Source organism: Ovis canadensis, chromosome X (assembly GCF_042477335.2).
Source record: "Ovis canadensis isolate MfBH-ARS-UI-01 breed Bighorn chromosome X, ARS-UI_OviCan_v2, whole genome shotgun sequence".
NCBI lineage: Eukaryota > Metazoa > Chordata > Mammalia > Artiodactyla > Bovidae > Ovis > Ovis canadensis.
The window spans coordinates 77,475,630-77,496,835 of NC_091727.1; the positions used below are offsets into that span (position 1 = coordinate 77,475,630).

At 37.2% G+C, this 21,206-nt stretch overlaps 1 protein-coding gene across 2 annotated transcripts in view; it reads left to right on the top strand.

The window, feature by feature from the left end:
* Positions 1 to 21,206, top strand: part of LOC138930343 (uncharacterized) — a 307,972-nt gene that overhangs the window by 230,305 nt on the left and 56,461 nt on the right. For both annotated transcript variants that reach the window (XM_070290382.1, XM_070290383.1), the window contains exons 7-8: positions 15,609 to 15,730; positions 16,149 to 17,638. In XM_070290382.1, the coding sequence (XP_070146483.1) occupies positions 15,609 to 15,730; positions 16,149 to 17,638 (1,612 nt within the window). The remainder of the gene's footprint in view (positions 1 to 15,608; positions 15,731 to 16,148; positions 17,639 to 21,206) is intronic.

Sequence of the window (21,206 nt, forward strand, 5' to 3'; positions counted from 1 at the left end):
CTTCCTGACCTTCATACAGATTTCTCAAGAGGCAGGTCAGGTGGTCTGGTATTCCCATCTCTCTCAGAATTGTCCACAGTTTATTGTGATCCACATGATCAAAGGCTTTGGCATAGTCAATAAAGCAGAAATAGATGTTTTTCTGGAACTCTCTTGCTTTTTTGATGATCCAGCAGATGTTGGCAATTTGATCTCTGGTTCCTCTGCCTTTTCTAAAACCAGCTTGAATGTCAGGGAGTTCACCTTTCACGTATTGCTGAAGCCTGGCTTGGAGAACTTTGAGCATTACTTTACTAGCATGTGAGATGAGTGCAATTGTACAATAGTTTGAGCATTCTTTGGCATTGCCTTTCCTTGGAATTAGAATGAAAACTGACTTTTTCCAGTCCTGCTTTGGGTAGTATACTCATTTTCACTATAATGGTTCTTCCAATCCATGAACATGGTATATTTCTTCATCTATTAGTGTCTTCTTTGATTTCTTTCACCAGTGTTTTATAGTTTTCTATATATATATAGGTCTTTAGTTTCTTTAGGAAGATATGTATATATTCCTAAGTATTTTATTATTTTCATTGCAATGGTGAATGAAATTGTTTCCTTAATTTCTTTTCTACTTTCTCATTATTACTGTATAGGAATGCAAGGGATTTCTGTGTGTTGATTTTATATCCTGCAAATTTACTATATTCATTGATTAGTTCTAGTAATTTTCTGGTGGAGTCTTCAGGGTTTTCTATGTAGAGGATCATATCCTCTGCAAATAGTGAGTTTTACTTCTGTTCCAATTTGGATTCCTTTTATTTCTTTTATTTTATTCCTTTTATTTTATTCCTTTTATTTCTTTTTCTGCTCTGATTGCTGTGGCCAAAACTTCCAGAACTATTTTGAATAGTAGCGGTGAAATTGGGCACCCTTGTCTGACTTTAGGGGAAATGCTTTCAAGTTTTTAACCATTGAGGATAATGTTTGCTGTGGGTTTGTCATATATAGCTTTTATTATGTTGAGGTATGTTCCTTCTTTTCCTGCTTTCTGGAGAGTTTTTTTTTTTTCATAAATGGATATTGAATTTTGTCAAAGGCCTTCTATGCATCTATTGAGATAATCATATGAGTTTTATTTTTCAATTTGTTAACGTGGTGAATTACATTGATTCATTTGGAGACATTGAAGAATCCTTGCATCCCTGGGATAAAGCACAGTTGGTCGTCGTGTATGATCTTTCTAATGTGTTGTTGGATTCTGATTGCTAGAATTTTGTTAAGGATTTTTACATCTATGTTCATCAGTGATATTGGCCTGTAGTTTTCTTTTTTGTGTGGCATCTTTGTCAGGTTTTGGTATTAGGGTGAAGGTGGCCTCATAGAATGAGTTTGGAACTTTACCTTCCTCTGCAATTTCTGGAAGAGTTTGAGTAGGATAGATGTTAGCTCTTCTCTAAATTTTTGCAGAATTCAGCTGTGAATCCATCTGGACCTGGGCTTTTGTTTGCTGGAAATTTTCTGATTACATTTTCAATTTCCGTGCTTGGGATGGGTCTGTTAAGATTTTCTGTTTCTTCCTGGCTCAGTTTTGGAAAGTTGTACTTTGCTAAGAATTTGTCCATTTCTTCCACGTTGTCCATTTTATTGGCATATAATTGCTGATAGTTGTCTCTTATTATCCTTTGTATTTCTGTGTTGTCTGTTGTGATCTCTCCATTATCATTTCTAATTTTATTGATTTGACTTTTCTCCCTTTGTTTCTTGATGAGTCTGGCTAATGGTTTGCCAATTTTATTTATCCTTTAAAAGAACCAGCTTTTGGCTTTGTTGATTTTTGTTATGGTGTCTTTTGTTTCTTTTGCATTTATTTCTGCCCTAGTTTTTAAGATATCTTTCCTTCAGCTAACGCTGGGGTTCTTCATTTCTTCCTTTTCTAGTTGCTTTAGGTGTAGAGTTAGGTTATTTATTTGACGTTTTTCTTGTTTCTTGAGGTATGCCTCTAATGCTATGAACTTTCCTCTTAGCACTGCTTTTATAGTGTCCCACAGGTTTTGGGTTGTTGTGTTTTCATTTTCATTCTTTTTTATGCATATTTTGATATCTTTTTTTTATTTCTTCTGAGATTTGTTGGTTATTCAGAAGTGTGTTGTTCAGCCTCCATATGTTGGAATTTTTAATACTTTTTCTCCTGTAACTGAGATCTAATCTTACTGCACTATGGTCAGAAAAGATGCTTCAAAAGATTTCAATTTTTTTGAATTTATTAAGGCTAGATTTATGGCCCAGGATGTGATCTGTCCTGGAGAAGGTTCTGTAAGCACTTGAGAAAAAAGTGAAATTCATTGTTTTGGGGTGAAATGTCCTGTAGATATCAATTAGGTCTATCTGGTCTATTGAATTATTTAAAGTTTGTGTTTCTTTATTAATTTTCTGTTTAGTTGATCTATCCATAGATGTGAGTGGGGTATTAAAGTCTCCCACTATTGTTGCGTTATTGTTAATTTCTCCTTTCATACTTGTTAGCATTTGTCTTACATATTGTGATGTTCCTATGTTGGGTGCATATATATTTATAATTGCTGTATCTTCTTCTTGATTGATCCTTTGATCATTATGTAGTATCCTTCTTTGTGTCTTTTCAGAGCCTTTGTTTTAAAGTCTATTTTATCTGATATGTGTATTGCTACTCCTGCTTTCTTTTGGTCTCTATTTGCCTGGAATATCTTTTTCCAGCCCTTCACTTTCAGTTTATACAGTCTATACTCCCTTTTTTTGAGGTGGGTCTCTTGTAGACAACATATATAGGGATTTTGTTTTTGTGTCCATTCAGCCAGTCTTTGTCTTTTGGTTGGGGTATTCAATCCTTTTATGTTTAAGGTAATTATTGATAAGTATGATCCCGTTGCCATTTACTTTATTGTTTTGGGTTTGGGTTTATATACCCTTTTCATGTTTCCTGTCTAGAGAATATCCTTTAGGATTTGTTGGTGAGCTGGTTTGATGCTGCTGAATTCTCTCAGTTTTTGCTTGTCTGGAAAGCTTTTGATTTCTCCTTCATATTTGAATGAGATCCTTGCTGAGTACAGTAATCTGGGCCGTAGGTTATTTTCTTTCATCACTTTAAGTATGTCTTGCCATTCCTTCCTGGCCTGAAGAGTTTCTATTGAAAGATCAGCTGTTATCCTTATGGGAATCCCCTTGTGTGTTATTTGTTGTTTTTCCCTTGCTGCTTTTAATAATTGTTCTTTATGTTTGATCTTTGTTAATTTGATTAATATGTGTCTTGAAGTGTTTCACCTTGGGTTTATCCTGTTTGGGACTCTGGGTTTCTTGGACTTGGGTGGTTATTTCCTTCCCCATTTTAGGGAAGTTTTCAACTATTATCTCCTCAAGTATTTTCTCATGGTCTTTCTTTTTGTCTTCTTCTTCTGGGACTCCTATAATTCGAATGTTGGAGCGTTTCTTATTGTCCTGGAGGTCCCTGAGATTGTCCTCATTTCTTTTAATTCGTTTTTCTTTTTTCCTCTCTGATTCATTTATTTCTACCAGTCTATCTTTCATTAATCCTATCGTCTGCCTCCATTATTCTACTATTTGTTGCCTCCAGAGTGTTTCTGATCTCATTTATTGCATTATTCATTATATATTGACTCTTTTTTATTTCTTCTAGGTCCTTGTTAAACCTTTCTTGCATCTTCTCAATCCTTGTTGCCAGGCTATTTATCTGTGATTCCATTTTGATTTCAAGCTTTTGGATCATTTTCACTATCATTATTTGGAATTCTTTCTCAGGTAGATTCCCTATCTCTTCCTCTTTTGTTTGGTTTGGTGGCCATTTATCCTGTTCCTTTACCTGCTGGATATTCCTCTGTCTCTTCATCCTGTTTATATTGCTGAGTTTGGGGTGGCCTTTCTGTATTCTGGCAGTTTGTGGAGTTCTCTTTATTGTGGAGTTTCCTCACTGTGTGTGGGTTTATATCAGTGGCTTGTCAAGGTTTCTTGGTTAGGGAAGCTTGTGTCAGTGTTCTGGTGGGTAGAGCTGGATTTCTTCTCTCTGGAGGGCAAGGACATGTTCATTAATGAGTTATGAGATGTCAATGGTTTTGGAGTAACTTTGAGCTGCCTGTATATTGAAGCTCAGGGCTGTGTTCCTGAATTGCTGGAGAATTTGCGTGGTATGTCTTGCTCTGGAACTTGTTGGCCCTCGGGTGATGCTTGGTTTCAATGTAGGTATGGAGGCATTTGATGAGCTTCTATCAATTAATATTGCCTGGAGTCAGGAGTTCTCTGATGTTCTCAGGATTTGGACTTAAGCCTCCTGCTTCTGGCTTTCAGTTTTATTCTTACAGTTGTCTCAAGACTTCCCCTTCTATGCCACACCATTGATAAAACATCAAGGTTAAAGATGAAAGTTTCTCCACATTGAGGAACACCCAGAGAGTTTCACAGAGTTACATGGAGAAGAGAAGAGGGATGGGGGAGTTGGAGGTGACCTGAATGAGATGAGGTAGAATCAAAAGTGGAGAGAGCTTGCTAGCCAGTAATCACTTCTTTATGAGTGCTCCACAGTCTGGACCACTCAGAGATTTTCACAGAATTATACAGAGAGGAGGAAAGGGAGGAAGGAGACAAAAGTGGTCAGGAGTAAAAGGAGAGAGACAGATCCATCCAGTAGTCAGTTCCCTAAGAGTTCTCCACCGTCTGGAACACACAGAGATTCACAGAGAAGAAAAGGAGGGAGGGAGGAGACAGGGGTGGTCTAGTGGAGAAAAAGGAGAGTCCAAAGAGGAGAGAGCAGTCAGGCCAGTAATCTCGCTCCCAAGTAAAAATGGGTACTGAAGTTTGGGTTTGAAGGTACAAAATTGATAACAAATACCAAAAAGCAAAGATTAAAAATTTTAAAAAAAGATTAAAAATCTAGAGTAGAGGTTGGATTTTCAAAAATACAATATTAAGAAATAGAAGGAGAAAAAAAAACAACAGAAAAAAGTCACAAGAATTATTAAAAAATCATAAAAAATAAAATTAAAAAATATATATACACAAAGTTTGCTTTAAAAATAGGGTCTTTTGGGGGGGGTAGTAATAGTACATTATGAAAATGAAAACTAAAGAAGAAATGGAGGACTTAAAAATTTTAAAGTGTTAAAAGAAAGAAGAAAAAGGAAAGAAGAAAAACATTAAAAAAAAATGATCATAAAAATTTCTCTGTTGTTGTTGTGGGCCCTGTGGGGTCAGTTCATTTTTGGATAGTTCCTTGGTCCGGCTTATATTTCTCAAGAACTATAGGTCCCTTCCTATGTAGTGGGTACTAACGACAGGATTTTAATCTATTGCTCCTGTCCCTTCCAAAGCGGTTCCCTCTGTTTTAGCCTCTTCTATTTGCTGGTCTCTTCAGTGTCCAATTTCTGCCCTGACACAAGGAGGGTGGTGGAAGACAGTTTTTTTAGGCTCACTTATTCAGTCGTGCTGTGGGGAGGGAGGGATGCTGCAAACAAATAACACTTGTGAGTGCTCGCAGTGTCCCAGCCATGCTGGGCCTGCCCCGCTCACAGCACACACAGCTCAGGCTCTAGGTTGCTCTGCTGGGAACTGTCTGAGGCTGGCCCTGGGTTGCATGCACCTCCCAGGTCTAAGCAGCTCAGGCTTAGGCACTCATGTAGTCCCCAGAGGTGCAGACTGGTTGGGCCTGCATTTTGTGCCCTTCCCAGGTCCGAGTAGCTCAGGTGTTCGGCAAGCATGGTCGCTGCAACTTATCGCCTCTCCCATCCCTGCTGCTCAGTTTTCTGGGTATACAGCTGTTGTACTTTCTCAGGCAGGTGATGACTGTCCAGAACCCCAAGAAGTCTTAGTTAGCAAAGAAGCCCATTTGCAGTTTCATAGGTAATGTCTCTCTGGGGCTGCAAATGCCCCCTACCAGCCCTTCTGACTCTGGCTGCCTGTCACCGAAGGGGGATGGTCTGCAGCCAGCTAATTCTGTTCCATCCTTTGTTCTGTGTGCAGTCCTGGTGGTGTCTTATGTTAGAGCTTTTCACGTGGTAGCTATCCCACAGCCTGGTTTGCTAGACCAAGTTAGCTCGCTCTGGTTACACTTGGGGCATTCGGGCCTGATCCTTGTAAAGCAATGCAGCCCGCGCCTCCCTGCCCAGCCCCCACTTGCTAGTGGTGGGTGCAGGCATCTGCACTGCTTCTCTGCTGGGGGAGTTACCGTTTGGCTCGTAATCTGTGGGTTTTAATTATTTATTTATTTTTCCTCCCTGTTATGTTGCCCTCTGTGCTTCCAAGGCTCGCCACAGACTCAGCAGTGAGAGTGTTTCCTGGTGTTTGGAAACTTCTCTCTTCTTAAGACTCCCTTCCCGGGATGGGACTCCCTTCCCAGGACGGAGCTCCCTCCCTACCTCCTTTGTCTCTTTTTTTGTCTTTTATATTTTTTCCTAATTGTTTTCAAAGACAATGAGTTGCTTTTCTGGGTGCCTGATGTCCTCTTCTGGCATTCAGAAGTAGTTTTGTGGAATTCACTCAGCGTTGAAATGTTCTTTTGGTGAATTTGTGTGGGAGAAAATGGTCTCCCCGTCCTATTCCTCCGCCATCTTGGGACCGCCCCCCTGGTTCTATTATTTTTCTATTTTATTATTTCCTGTCTGATCTTTACTGTTTTGTTCTTTCTGCTGACTTTTTTTTTTTTATATAATTCCTTTAGGTGGTATGTTAAGCTGTTTGAGATTTTTCTTGTTTCCTGAGGTAGGCCTGTATCACTATGAATTTTCCTCTTAGCACTTTTCTTGCATCACATAGATTTTGGAAAGTTGTTTTTCCTTTTCATTCCTCTCAAGGTATATTCTGAAATCATCTTTTATTTCATCATTAAAAAACTGATATTTTTGTAGCATGTTTACTCTCCATGTTTTTGTTTTTTCCAGTTTCCTTCCTGTGACTGATTTCTAGTTTCATATTGTGGTTGGAAAAACTAAACTTGATATAACATCTGTGCTCTTGACTTTGTTGAGATTTCTTTTGTTGCTAAGCATGCCATCTATCCTGATGAACATTTTATGTACACTTGAAAATAATTTATATTCTGCTATTTTGAGATGGAATATTCTGTAGATAATAAATGTCTGATCCAACTGGTCTAATGTATCATTTAAGGCTCAGTTCAGTTCAACAGCTCAGTCATGTCTGACTCTTTGCCAGCCCATGGACTCCCTGTCCATCACCAACTCCAGGAGTTTACTCAAACTCATGTCCATTGAGTCAGTGATGCCATCCAATCATCTCATCCTCTTCTCCTAACACCTTCAATCTTTCTCAGCATCAGGGACTTTTCCATTGAGTCAGTTCTTTGCATAAGGTGGCCAAAGTATTGGAGTTTCAGCTTCAGCATTAGTCCTTTCAATGAATATTCAGGACTGATTTCCTTTAGGATGGACTGATTGGATCTCCTTGCAGTCCAAGGGACTCGCAAGAGTCTTCTCCAACACCACAGTTTAAAAGCATCAATTCTTCAGCTCTCAGCTTTCTTTATAGCCCAACTCTCACATCCATACATGACTACTGGAAAAACCATACCTGTGACTGTACAGACTTTGTTGGCGAAGTAATGTCTCTGCTTTCTAATATGCTGTCTAGGTCGGTCATAACTTTTCTTCCAAGGAGCAAGTGTCTTTCAATTTCATGGCTGCAGTGACCATCTGCAGTGATTGTGGAACCCCCCAAAATAAAGTCTCTCACTATTTCCATTGTTTCCCCATCTATTTTCCATGAAGTGATGGGAACAGATGCCATGATCTTAGTTTTTGGAATGTTGAGTTTTATGCCAACTTTTTCACTCTATTTCAGTTTCATCAAGAGGCTCTTTAGTCCTTCTTCACTTTCTGCCATAAGGGTGGTGTCATCTGCATATCTGAGGTTATTAATATTCCCTCCCAGCAATCCTGATTCCAGCTTGTGCTTCATCTAGCCCAATGTTTCTCATGATGTACTCTACATATAAATTAAATAAGCAATATGACAATATACAGCCTTGATGTACTCCTTTCCCAATTTGGAACCAGTCTGTTGTTCCATGTACAGTTCTAACTGTTGCTACCTGACCTCCATACAGATTTCTCAAGAGGCAGGTCAAGTGGTCTGGTATTCCTATGTCTTTCAGAATTGTCCACAGTTTATTGTGATCCAAACAGTCAAAGGCTTTGGCATAGTCAATAAAGCAGAAGTAGATGTTTATTTGAAACTCTCTTCCTTTTTTGATGATCCAACGAATGTTGGCAATTTGATCTCTGGTTCCTCTGCCTTTTCTAAATCTAGCATGAACCTCTGTAAGTTCACAGGTCACATACTGTTGAACCCAGGCTTGAAGAATTTTGAGCATTATTTTGCTAGTGTGTGAGATAAGTGAAATTGTGCTGTAGTTTGAACTTTCTTCGGCATTGTCTTTGTTTGGGATTGAAATGAAAACTGATCTTTTCCAGTCCTGTGGCCACTGCTGAGTTTTCCAAATTTGTTGGCATATTGAAGGCAGCACCTTCACAGCATCATCTTTCTGGATTTGAAATAGCTCCACTGGAATTCCATCACCTCCACTAGCTTTGTTCATAGTGATGCTTCCTAAGGCCCACTTGACTTCACATTCCAGGATGTCTGGTTCCAGGTGAGTGATCACACCATTGTGATTATCTGGATCATGATGAGTTTTTTCTATAGTTCTTCTGTATAATCTTGCCACCTCTTCTTAATATCTTCTGCTTCTGTCAGGTCCATACTATTTCTGTCTTTTATTGTGCCAATCTTTACATGAAATATTTCCTTGAGATTTCTACTTTTCTTGAAGAGATTTCTAGTTTTTCCCATTATATTGTTTTCCTCTATTTCTTTGCATTGATCACTGAGAAAGGCTTTCTCATCTCTCCTTACTATTCTTTGGAACTCTGCATTCAGATGGGGATATCTTTCCTTTTCTCCTTTGCCTTTTACTTCTCTTCTTTTCACAGCTGTTTGTGAGGCCTCCTCAGACAATCATTTTGCTTTTTGCATTTCTTTTTCTTGGGGACTGTCTTGATCCCTGCCTCCTGTACAGTGTCATGAACCTCTGTCCATAGTTCTTCATGCACTCTATCAGATCTAATCTCTTGAATCTATTTCTGACTTCCACTGTATAATCATAAGGGAATTGATTTAGGATATACCTGAATGATCTAGTGGTTTTCCCTATTTTCTTCAATTTCAGTCTGAATTTGGCAATAAGGATATCATGATCTGAGCCACGTTCAGCTCCTGATCTTGTTTTTGCTGACTATATAGAGCTTCTCTATACAGAAGAAATAGAGTAGCCATCATAGTCAACAAAAGTTTGAAATGCAGAACCTGGATGCAATCTCAAAAATGATAGCGTGATCTCTGTTCGTTTCCAGGGCAAACCATTCAATATCACAGTAATCCAACAATATCACAGTAATCCAAGTCTATGTCCCAATCAGTAATGCTGAATAATTTGAAGTTTAATGCTTCTATGAAGACCTACAAGACCTTCTAGAATTAACACCCATAAAAGATGTCCTTTTCTTTATAGGGGACTGGAATGCAAAATAGGAATTCAAGAAATACCTGCAGTAACTGGTAAATTTGGCCTTGCAGTATAGAATGAAGCAGGGCAAAGGCTAATAAAGTTTTGCCAAAAGAATGCACTGGTCATATAAGACTATTATTTCCTTATTTTCTGTCAGGATAATCTGTCCATTGATATAAAAGGGATGTTAAAGTTCCTTACTATTTTTGTATTATTGTCAATTTTTCCCTTTATATCTGCTAATATTTACTTTATATATTTAGGTTCTCTTATATTAGTTGCATATGTGTTAATGACTGTTACATTCTCTTCTTGTGTTAATCCTCTTATCATTATACCCTTCTTTCTATAGACTTTGTTTTAAACTCTTTTTTGTCTAATCAAGAGTTACTTATCCCTACTTTCTTATCACTTCCGTTTTCATAAAATATCTTTTTCCATACCCTCACTTTCAGTCTGTGTGTGACTTTAGCTCTGAAGTGAGTCTCTTGGGAGGTGCATATAGGTTGATCTTTGTTTTCAATCCAATCATTCATCCTATATATTTTGATTAGAACTTTTAGTCTATTGACATTTGAAGTGATTATTGGTAGATATGTAATTTTTGTCATTTTGTTACTTGTTTTATTTGCTTTTGTAGTTCATCTCTGTTCCTTTTGTCCCCTTTTATTTTCTTCCCTTGTGTTCCTTTCTCTTTAGTTTTTGTGTTTTTGATATGTAGTCACCATGGGGCTCATATATATTGACGTATTAGTATATCAATGACTTACCTGGTGGCTCAGTGGTAAAGAATCCACCTGCCTGTGCAGGAGACATGGATTCAATCCCTAGTTGGGAAGATCCCCTGGAGAAGGAAATGGCAACCCACTCCAGTATTCTTGCCTGGGAAATCCCATGGACAGAGGAGCCTGGTGGACTACAGTCCATGAGTCACAAAAGAGTTGGGCATGACTTAGCGACTAAACAACAACAACATAACTATATTTGCATGTTTTTAATTAGTAACCATTTATGTTCAAGCACTCTAAAAGATATACATTTTTATTTCACCCTACATGTTTTTTGGTGTCATATTTTACATCTTCATACTTATTCCATCATTCTTTATTGATGAGCTCTTTTAGTTTTTTGCTTATTCTATAAGGTTTTTTTTTTAATCTCCCTTTCAAATATAAATGATAATCTTGCTAGGTAGATTATCCTGGGTTGCATTTTTTTCTCTTTCAGCACTTTGAATGTATCATGCCATTCCCTTCTGTCCTCCAAAATGTCTGCAAAAAAAGCAGCTGATAACCATATGTAGATTACTTTGTATATGACTTTATTTTTCTCTAGATGCCTTCAAAATTATCTCTTAATCTGTAACTTTTGCCATTTTGGTTATGTTATGTCTTGGTTTGGGTTCATTATGTTTGGGACCCTCTGTTCTTCCTGTACCTAGATTTATGTTTCCTCTTTCAGGTTTGGGAACTTTTCAGCTATAATTTCACCAAATGTATTTTTTACCCTTTTCTCTCTCTCTTCTCTTTCTGGAACCCATATAAAGCAAATGATGGTACACTGAATGTTTTTTCAGAGGTCCTGTAAATGGTTCTCATTTGTTTATTTGTTTTTCTTATTGTTGTTCTAAATGAGTGATTTCCATTTTTCTATATTCCAGATCTCATTCATTTCTCAGTGTCGCCTAGTCTGTTAATTCATTCTTGTCTGTTTTTCCTTTCAGTTAATATACTCTTCAGTTCTGACTGGTTCCTTTATTATTTTCTAACTACTTTTTAAAATTCTGTATGCATTCTTTTCCATAATTCTGTTAGCATTATTATTACTAATACTTGTATTTTACTTAAAAGCATAGGCTCTTGGACTCTGAATCAGAAAGTCCTTGGAAATCATCTAGTACAGAGAATGGCCAACTTTTTATTTAAAAGACTAAACCTTAAATATCTGTTGCTTACCAGGTCAAATACACAATGTTCTCAACTGCTGAAAAAAGTATTCTCGCTGATGAGATAATGGACGTTACATTTTACTTTTTTCATATAAAATGTGAAAAATTTCTGTCGCTCTTAGGCCATATAGAAACATGGTGGGCTAGATTTGACCCATGGGCATATAGAAACATGGTGGGCTAGATTTGACCCATGGGCATAGTTTGTTAGTCCCTCGTCTTGCTCATATCATCTTAAACTGGGCTAGACTTAGGATGCCTGTTGAAAATACTTAGATATTATAACTTATTTCCTTGACTCTAAATTGTAATTGGGAAATCTTAGTAGTGATGCTTTCCCAAACTAAGCCTCTAGTGAAATGTACAATGTACAATGATGGAGCTACTTTTCAAACAGACCATTGAAGAGTCAAACTCCATTGAAGAGTCAAATTCCTTTAAAAAAATAAAGGGGTTCTTTGCTGTGCTCTCTCCCTATTCCCTTTAAACTCCTTACTTAAGTCCTAAAATACTTAATACTGTGCATATCACAGATTATAATTTTTTCATGTAATTTTATTAAATATTAACAATGATGGTTTTTACTTTTAAAAAAACTGATTTTGGAGGGAAAAAGCTATATATGGAGTATAATATAGGTCATTTTAGGTATTTTCTGCTAGATTTTTCCTTAACATAGTAGAATGGTCTTTTGAAGAGTAGAAGCATGATGTATATATTTCCTCAGGAGACGAGGCATCTAATAAATCATATACATGAAAAGATGTTAGTTGTCAACCTATGAAGGCAGATATTATTTGTTTAAATTTAGATAATATCTAATTGAATAAAATTTGCTGTACTTTCCCTAACCCTTTTTGTCTTGACTTTCAAAATAATGAAAACTTGTGACAGGGCAATCATAATGGAAATCCATTACAATGATTTGAGAATAGGAGTCAAAGTAGTTCTGAGTATTTACACTTATAGATTAGTATTTAGAAGCACATGAAAATTGCTTGCTATATACCTCACCTAAGATGTGGAAGTTTTAATATTTCTCATACTTTTGCTTTATAAATAAAATCACCCTTCTTTTTAATATCTGTTATGAAGATCATGGCATCTGGTCCCATCACTTCATGGAAAATAGATGGGGAGACAGTGGAAACAGTGTAAAACTTTATTTTGGGGGGCTCCAAATCACTGCAGATGGTGATGGCAGCCATGAAATTAAAAGACGCTTACTTCTTGGAAGAAAATTTATGACCAACCTAGATAGCATATTGAAAATCAGAGGCATTACTTTTCCAACAAACGTCCATCTAGTCAAGGCTATGGTTTTTCCTGTGGTCATGTATGGATGTGAGAGTTGGACTGTGAAGAAAGCTGAGCACCGAAGAACTGATGCTTTTGAACTGTGGTGTTGGAGAAGACTCTTGAGAGTCCCTTGGACTGCAAGGAGATCCAACCAATCCATTCTGAAGGAGATCAGCCCTGGGATTTCTTTGGAAGGAATGATGCTAAAGCTGAAACTCCAGTACTTTGGCCACCTCATGCAGAGAGTTGACACATTGGAAAAGACTCTGATGCTGGGAGGGATTGGGGCAGGAGGAGCTGGGAACGACAGAGGATGAGGTGGCTGGATGGCATCATTAACTCGATGCACGTGAGTCTGAGTGAACTCTGGGAGTTGGTGATAGACAGGGAGGCCTGGCATGCTGCAGTTCATGGGGTCTCAAAGAGTCGGACACGACTGAGCGACTGAACTGAACTGAATAATTTACATTATATGCCTTTATCTTTTATTTTGAATTAGTGTTTTCTCTTAAACACTATTTCATTTGAGCCTCACAATTACTGACTGGGAAAGGAGATTACAAAAATTTTACTATAATTAATTCTATAGTATGTTAAAACTTGAGTTTTTTTTTCCTTATGTTGTATTTAAATAACATGTTACAATTTAAATCCATTATTTTTTACTCAAGTTTTGTTGAAGATGGAATATATCTCTTTACATAGATACAATTCATTTTGATCATTTCTCAGCTCTTCTTTTTCCTTTTCTTGGACTACTTTTTCACCTAAATCTCACTTATTATGTATGTTCTACTTTGAGGTTAACAATAATGTATTAACAGCAATTTTTCTGTCTTATGAAGGACCTTTTCATTGTTTTGTTTTCTTCTGCTAGAATTCTTTTTTTTAATTAATTAATTTTTATTGGAGGATAGTTACTTCATGATATTATGATGATTTTTGCCATACATCACCATGAATCAGTGGCAGGAATACATGTGAACCCCCCATCCTGAACCCTCCACCTCCCTCCCCACCCTATCCCTCTGGATTGCCCCAGGGTGCCAGCTTTGGGTGCCCTGCTTCATGCATCGAACTTGCATTTTTCATCTATTTTACATATGGTAATGTATATATTTCAATGCTATTCTCTCAAGGAACAGATCCCCACTCATACTGGCTTGATCAAAATATGGGCCAAAGAACTAAACAGACATTTCTGCAAAAAAGACCTACAAATGGCTAACAAACACATGAAAAAATGCTCAAAATCACTCATTATCAGAGAAATGCAAATCAAAACCACAGTGAGTTACCATTTCACGCCAGTCAGAATGGCTGCTATCAAAAAATCCACAAACAATAAATGCTGGAGAGGGCACTGTTGGTGGGAATGCAAACTAGTACAGCCACTATGGAGAACAGTGTGGAGATTCCTTAAAAAACTGGAAATAGAACTGCCATATGACCCAGCAGTCCCACTGCTGGGCATACACACCAAGGAAACCAGATTTGAAAGAGACACGTGTCCCCCGATGTTCATAGCAGCACTGTTTACAATAGCCAGGACATGGAAGCAACCTAAATGTCCATTGGCAGATGAATGGACAAGAAAGCTATGGTACATATACACAATGGAATATTACTCACCTATCGAAAAGAATTCATTTGAGTCAGTTCTAATGAGGTGGATAAAGCTGGAGCCTATTTTACAGAGTGAAATAAGTCAGAAAGAATAACACCAAAATAGTATATTAACCCATATATATGGAATTTAGAAAGATGGTAATGATTACCCTATATGTGAGACAGCAAAAGAGACACAGAGACAAAGAACAGACTTTTGGACTCTGTGGGAGAAGGTGAGGGTGGGATGATTTGAGAGAATAGCATTGAAACGTGTATATTACCATATGTGAAATAGATCAGCAATCTAAGTTTGATGCATGAAACTGGGCACTCAAAGCTGGTGTACTGGGACAACCCAGAGGGATGAGATGGGGAGGGAGGTGAGTGGGGAATTTGGGATGGAGGACACATGTGCACCTCCATCATAATCAATCATAATATGACTTATTCATGTCAATATATGGCCAAAACCACCACAATATTGTAAAGTAATTAGCCTCCAATTAAAATAAATAAATTAATTTTTTTTAAAAAGGAAGCATGGTAAAAACATTAAGTCAAGGATCTTGATTACCTTAGAGAGCTCAAGGGCAGAAAGTAAAGTTAATACTTAGTAGGAACTGGAATTAGGAGCTCAGGTAGAAAATATATCCATCTGTTTCTCTAGAGGCATATGATCCTTTGTTTCTACTTCCTTAATGTATTGATATTTTATTATTTACACTCTCTACATTTTTTTTTCTTTTTTACTTCTCTAGGGATATGCCAGACATTACTTCTTCATACTGCCCATGATTGCCTGTCCTTATTTCAAGCAACCAGCAGGGGAAAAAAAAAAAGAACTATTCTGAATTCTAACTCTAACTCTACAGGAAAAAGAATCTTATTGCCCCAATTTGGGTCAAACGCCAATTACTCCAAGGCAACATAGCACCAATGAAGCATTTGGGGATGGACATTAGTTTATGGAAATTAGAGGCTAGGAAGATATCTCACAATGTGTCTATCATATTTTCTTTTATACTTAAATGCTATTTTTGTAGTTTTATTTTGAAAAATGTTTTCATTATAACTTTCCCTTAAACACAAGTGCAGTTAATGAAGTGACACTGTTCCCACAATCAAAATACCTAAATGTGCTATGCTTCACATTAAATGTAACTAAGAAATTGTAACTTTATGGTTTATTTTGCTTTGCAGCCAATAACTGCAACTAATTCACCCATTGAACGTATATTTCCCCTTCAAGATGTGCTCCTTCCAAATGAAACAGTACCTAATAGATTTGAATATTTTTCTCTAGAAAGGCTCTGCACTCAAAGGTAAGTTTCACTGATAAGTTTATATACATGAAATCTTAACTTGGAGTAGAACATAGAAATAGTAATTTTTCTACCATATTTTAGCATAATATTCAGTTTTCAAAATAATGGTGCACTGACTAGATAAGGACAAGAGAATAGCACATTGAAAGGAAGTATCATATTCAGGTAAGTACTTTCAGGTACAGTGGAAAACAATTAATGTGAAGGTAAATGCAAGTGAATGTAAAATCTACCTACACTAATTGTCTTCTGATTTGTTCACAAGAAGCATAATGATGTCACATGCTTTCTAAAACCTGATAGGAATAAGTACTTTATGATATTCTCCTACAGAAGACTTTTCAACAGAGAAATAATATATTTGCCAACATTTGATGAATATTTTTTAAGTATTCATATTTGTCTTTTCTTTAAGTAATGAAGGAGCAGTTGTCATGCCATATGATGAAGGAAGCACATCTAAAAAAGAAGTTTCTGATACAAAAGTTTCTGACAATTCAACAAGTTATTTTGACTATAAAAATCTCCAAGACCTAACAATAATTGAAAGTGATGCCCCTCTGCTGACTTCTGTCTCTGAAAGCTGTCTGATTGATTCTGATTCTGACAGAGGCATTGGTATGGACTGTGACTTAGAACAGCACTCAAAAGACTCTGACTCAGTAACATGGGGAATGGACTCAGATTCAGAAAATTGTCCCATGGACGCAGACTCTCAGAAATACCTGCTGGAAGCAGAAAAATTCCACATAGCATCAAACCTAGAGCAATACCTAATTGGAGTTGAACAATGCCAGCTGGAATTTGGCTCTCTGAAATGCCGTATGGACCCAGATTCAGAAAAAAGCTTGGCAGACTCTGATTCTGAAAAATATATGATGGATTCTGACAATGAAAGTCCCAGGATAGACTCAGACTCAGAAAAATACCCCATGGCTTCTGCATCTGTGAAACACTTGCTGAAGGCAGAAAAATGCCAAATGGCCTCAGATTCTATAAAACGCTTCATGGAGTCTGAAAAAAGATTAATGGAGACTGAACAATACAGGCTAATCTCTGACTCTGAGAGATATGTGGTGGACTCATACATTGAAAGGGATGCAATAGACTCAGGCTCTGCATCTGGGATATATCTGATGGAGGAAGGCAAACACCAGGAGATTAGATCTGAGAGACATATAATGGACTCTGACTTTGAACCATGTAGGATGGACTCAGACTCAAAAACATATGAGCTAGCCTCAGCCTCTGTGAAATGCCTCATGAATGCTAACACATTCCAATTGAGCACTGAAACTGAGAGACACTATGTAGACTCTTGCTCTGTAAGACACACAATGGACTTGGATTCTGAAAGCCTGGATATGAGCTCTGATTCAGTGAATCCCATAATGAAGGCTGAAAATTGCCAAAGAGCCTCTGAATTGGAAAGATTCTGGATAGGCCTCAGGTATGAATATGAAAGATACCCTACTGGCTCTGAAAGACAACAGTTGAACTTTGACTGTAGTAGATGCTGGGACAGCTCTAGAAAATACCAACACAGATCTTCAAGACTTCAGGGTAGTTCTGGAAGATGTCAAGATGACCTTCAAAAGCACTGGGATAAGTTTGAAAAACATCAAATAGACTCTGATTCTGAAAAGCATAGAACAGATTTTGAAAATGAAAGATATCAAAATGAATTTGAAAGTGAAAGACATATAGACATGATGGAGATGGAACAGTCTCTACTGCACTCTGAACATGAGAGACTTCAAATGCATGAAGAAAGGGAGAAATACCTCATAAAGTCTGATGGTGAAAAAGAGCACAAGATTGTACCTGACAATAAAAGACACGACCTTGACTCAGAAGATGAAGCACAACGGCTTGGTGCTCGCAAAAAAGCTAACCGTCCTCAGGGTAAGCTTAAATGTGTCTGGCTTTTGAAACCAGCTTGTTTTCAAGTTTAATTAATAACATGATGACACTTAAAAAATGGCAGTTGCTTTAACAGATTTGGGCCTGAGATTATTTCATCATAAATTCAGAGAAAAGGCATCTTAATCCTAGATTTTCAATTCACTTTGGAAAATTAGGCAAATCATCTGTCTTTAGTTGTCAGTTTTATCATGATATATTAAAAGAAGGAAAATTAAAGAATTATTAATAAAATGGTTATTCTAGTGTAGGAAACAGCATGTTGAATTTAGTTACCATGAATCTAGAATGAATAAATAAAGATTATTCATAAACTTTTTTAATTATTACTGTGTAAAAGGAAGCCTAACTATATAAATATTCAATGTATCATGCTTCTCTCAAAGTTATTATTAAAGTTTCATAAATTTTAATATTTGGCATTTACCTTGTTAGTCATATTTACTTTATCACACTTAATCATTATAATTCTCCATTTTCTAAGCCATTTTATTAAGGTATGCTTATTATGATAAAGAAACTGTTATCATCTCATAGATATTTTTCATCATATTAGTCATTTTCTATTGAGTGTGAAAGCATGTGAAGTGAAAACAAAGAATTTGTTCCCAAATATTTTTTGAGGGTATTTAAGTACTTTTATTTGAGAGAAAATACCATTGTGCTCAAATTACAAATCCAATATTAGTTGCAGAAGAAATTCTTTACTTTCTTTTACTGATTTTTGCAGCATTTGCTTTATCAGTACACTTCTTCAGCCATATTTGAGGGGTTTCCTACTGTATATTATTATAGGGCTTCCCAGGTGGCTCAAGAGGTAAAGAATCTGCCTCCAATACAGGAAACACAGGAGACTTGAGTTGAATCCCTGGGTCAAGAAGATCCTGTGGAGGAGGGTATGGCAACCCACTTCACTATTCTTGCCTGAGGAATGCCATGGACAGAGAAGCCTGGCAGGCTACAGTCCATAGAGTCACAAAGAGTTGGACATGCCTGAAGTGACTGAGCATGCACACACACATTATCATTATATTTCCTCAGAAAAAAGGAAGGAAAACCAAGAGTTTATTCCACTTTAAAGGACTGTTCTAAGAAAATAAATTGGTGATAATTTTATACTGATGTCCATGGTTTGGATATAAAATTAATTTGATGCTTATACTGAAATGCTAGGAAAACAGAAAGCAGTATATGATGATTGACATTAGCTCCTAGCTCCTGTATGCCAGTCCAACATTCTCAAGAGAAGATAAATAAGTTAAAGTTTCTCCTTCATGATGGAGAGAGATTCTGTTAGGAAGTGAATGATACCTGATCCTTGAGGACTTTTTCAACTCAGAGTTTGTTTACTTCTCTGCAGTATAGCAATTCATTTTTAAAAATTTTTATCTTTTGTGACAATAAAAAATGACTAAAAATATTGCTTGTCATCAAAATTCCCAATAGTATAATTTTAATTTTATGTGATTGAATTTTTAGACCTCATTTATTGTGTTTTAATGGAATTTCATTTTTTTAATTTATTTTTAATTGGAGGAAAATTGCTTTATAATGTTGTGATGGTTTCTGCTATACAACAACACAAATAAGCCAAATTACATTTATATCACCTTCCTCTTCAACCTCCATCCTCTCCCTCATCCCACCCTTCTAGATCACCACAGAGTGCATAGCTGGGCTCCCTGTGTTAAACAGCGAATTCTCATCAGATATCTATTTTACACATGGTAGTCTATATACGTCTATGCTACTTTCTCTATCCATACTAGTCTTTCCTTCCCCACTGTATCCACAGGTTTATTCTCTACATATGTGTCTCCATTCCTTCTCTGCAAATAAGTTCATTAATGTCATTATTCTAGATTCCTTATATATGCATTAATAGACCATATTTGTTTTTTTCTCTTTCTGACTTACTTCACTCTGTATGACAAGCTCTAGGTTCATCCAATTCACTAGAACTGACTCAAATATGTTCTTTTTTTATGGCTGAGTAATATTGCATTGAATATACATACCACAAACTCTTTATCCATTCATAGATCGATGAACATATGAGTTGCTTTCATGTCCTAGCTATGTAAATAGTGCTGCTATGAACACTGGGGTACATGGGCCTTTTTCAACTATGATTTTTCCAGCATATATGCCCTTTTCATCATATTCATCGAGTTCTCAAGGCAACAATACTGAAGTGGTTTGCCATTCTTCTCCAATAGACATCCAATTTTTCAGGCCCTGACTATCAGGAACATGCCTTTCAGCTGCTCCACTGCTTCACATACCCAGTGCACTGGTTGTTCCACTGCTGGTCTTTGACATTGGGTCCCATTGTGTGTTTGTGCTAAGTCACTTCTGTTGTGGCTGACTCTGTACAACTCTTTGAACTTTAGCCTACCACTCTTTTCTTTCCATGGGATTCTCCAGGCAAGAATACTGGAGTGGATTGCCATGCCCTCCTCCAGGGGATCTTCCCGATCATGGATCAAACCCTTGTCTCACATCTCCTTCATTGGGAGGCAGGTTCTTTACCACTAGCACCACCTGGAAAGCCCATCCAGTCTCATCATTTCATGGCAAATAAATGGGGGAAAAGTAGAAAGAGTAACAGATTTTGTTTTCTTGGAATTCAAATTCCCTGTGGAGAGTGACTGCCGCCACAAAAATAAAAGTTGCTTGTTCCTCGTAAAAGCTATGACAAACCTCGACAGTATATTAAAAAGCAGAGAAATCACCTTGCCAAAAAAAAAAAAAAAAGATCTGTATAGCCAAAGCTATGTTTTTTCCCAGCAGTCACATATGAATGTGAGAGTTGCACCATAAAGAAGGCTGAGGGCTGAAGAATTAATGCTTTCAAACTGTTGTGCTGGAGAAGACTCTTAAGACTCCCCTGGACAGCAAGAAAATCAAACCTGTCAGTCCTAAAGGAAACCAACCCTGAATATTCATTGAAAGGACTGACGCTGAGGCTGAAGCTCCAGTACTTTGCCTACCTGATGCAAAGGGCTGATTCATTGGAAAAGACCGTGATGCTGGCAACAGGAGAAGGTGGGGTCAGAGGATAAGATGGTTGGATGACATCACTGACTCAATGGACATAAGACTGAGTAAACACAGGGAGATAGTGAAGGACAGAGGAGCTTGGCATGCTGCAGTTCATGGGTTCACAAAGAGTTGGACATCACTTAGTGACTGAACAACAACAGGCTATATGCTCAGTCGTGGGATTGGTGGGTCATATGGTAGTTTTAATCCTAGCTTTTTAGGGAATCTCCATACTGTTCTCCATAGTAGCTATATCAATTTATATTTCCACCAACAGTGCAAGAGTGTTCCCTTTTCTCCACATCCTCTCCAGTATTTATTGTCTGTAGATTTTGTTTGATGATGGCCTTCTGACTAGTGTGACATAATCTCATTGCACTTTTGATTTGCATTTCTCTAATAATTAGAGGTGTTGAGCATCTTTTCATGTGTCTATTGGTCATCTGTATGTCTTTTTTGGGGAAATGTCTGTTTAGGTCTTTACTAATTTTTTGATTGGGCTATT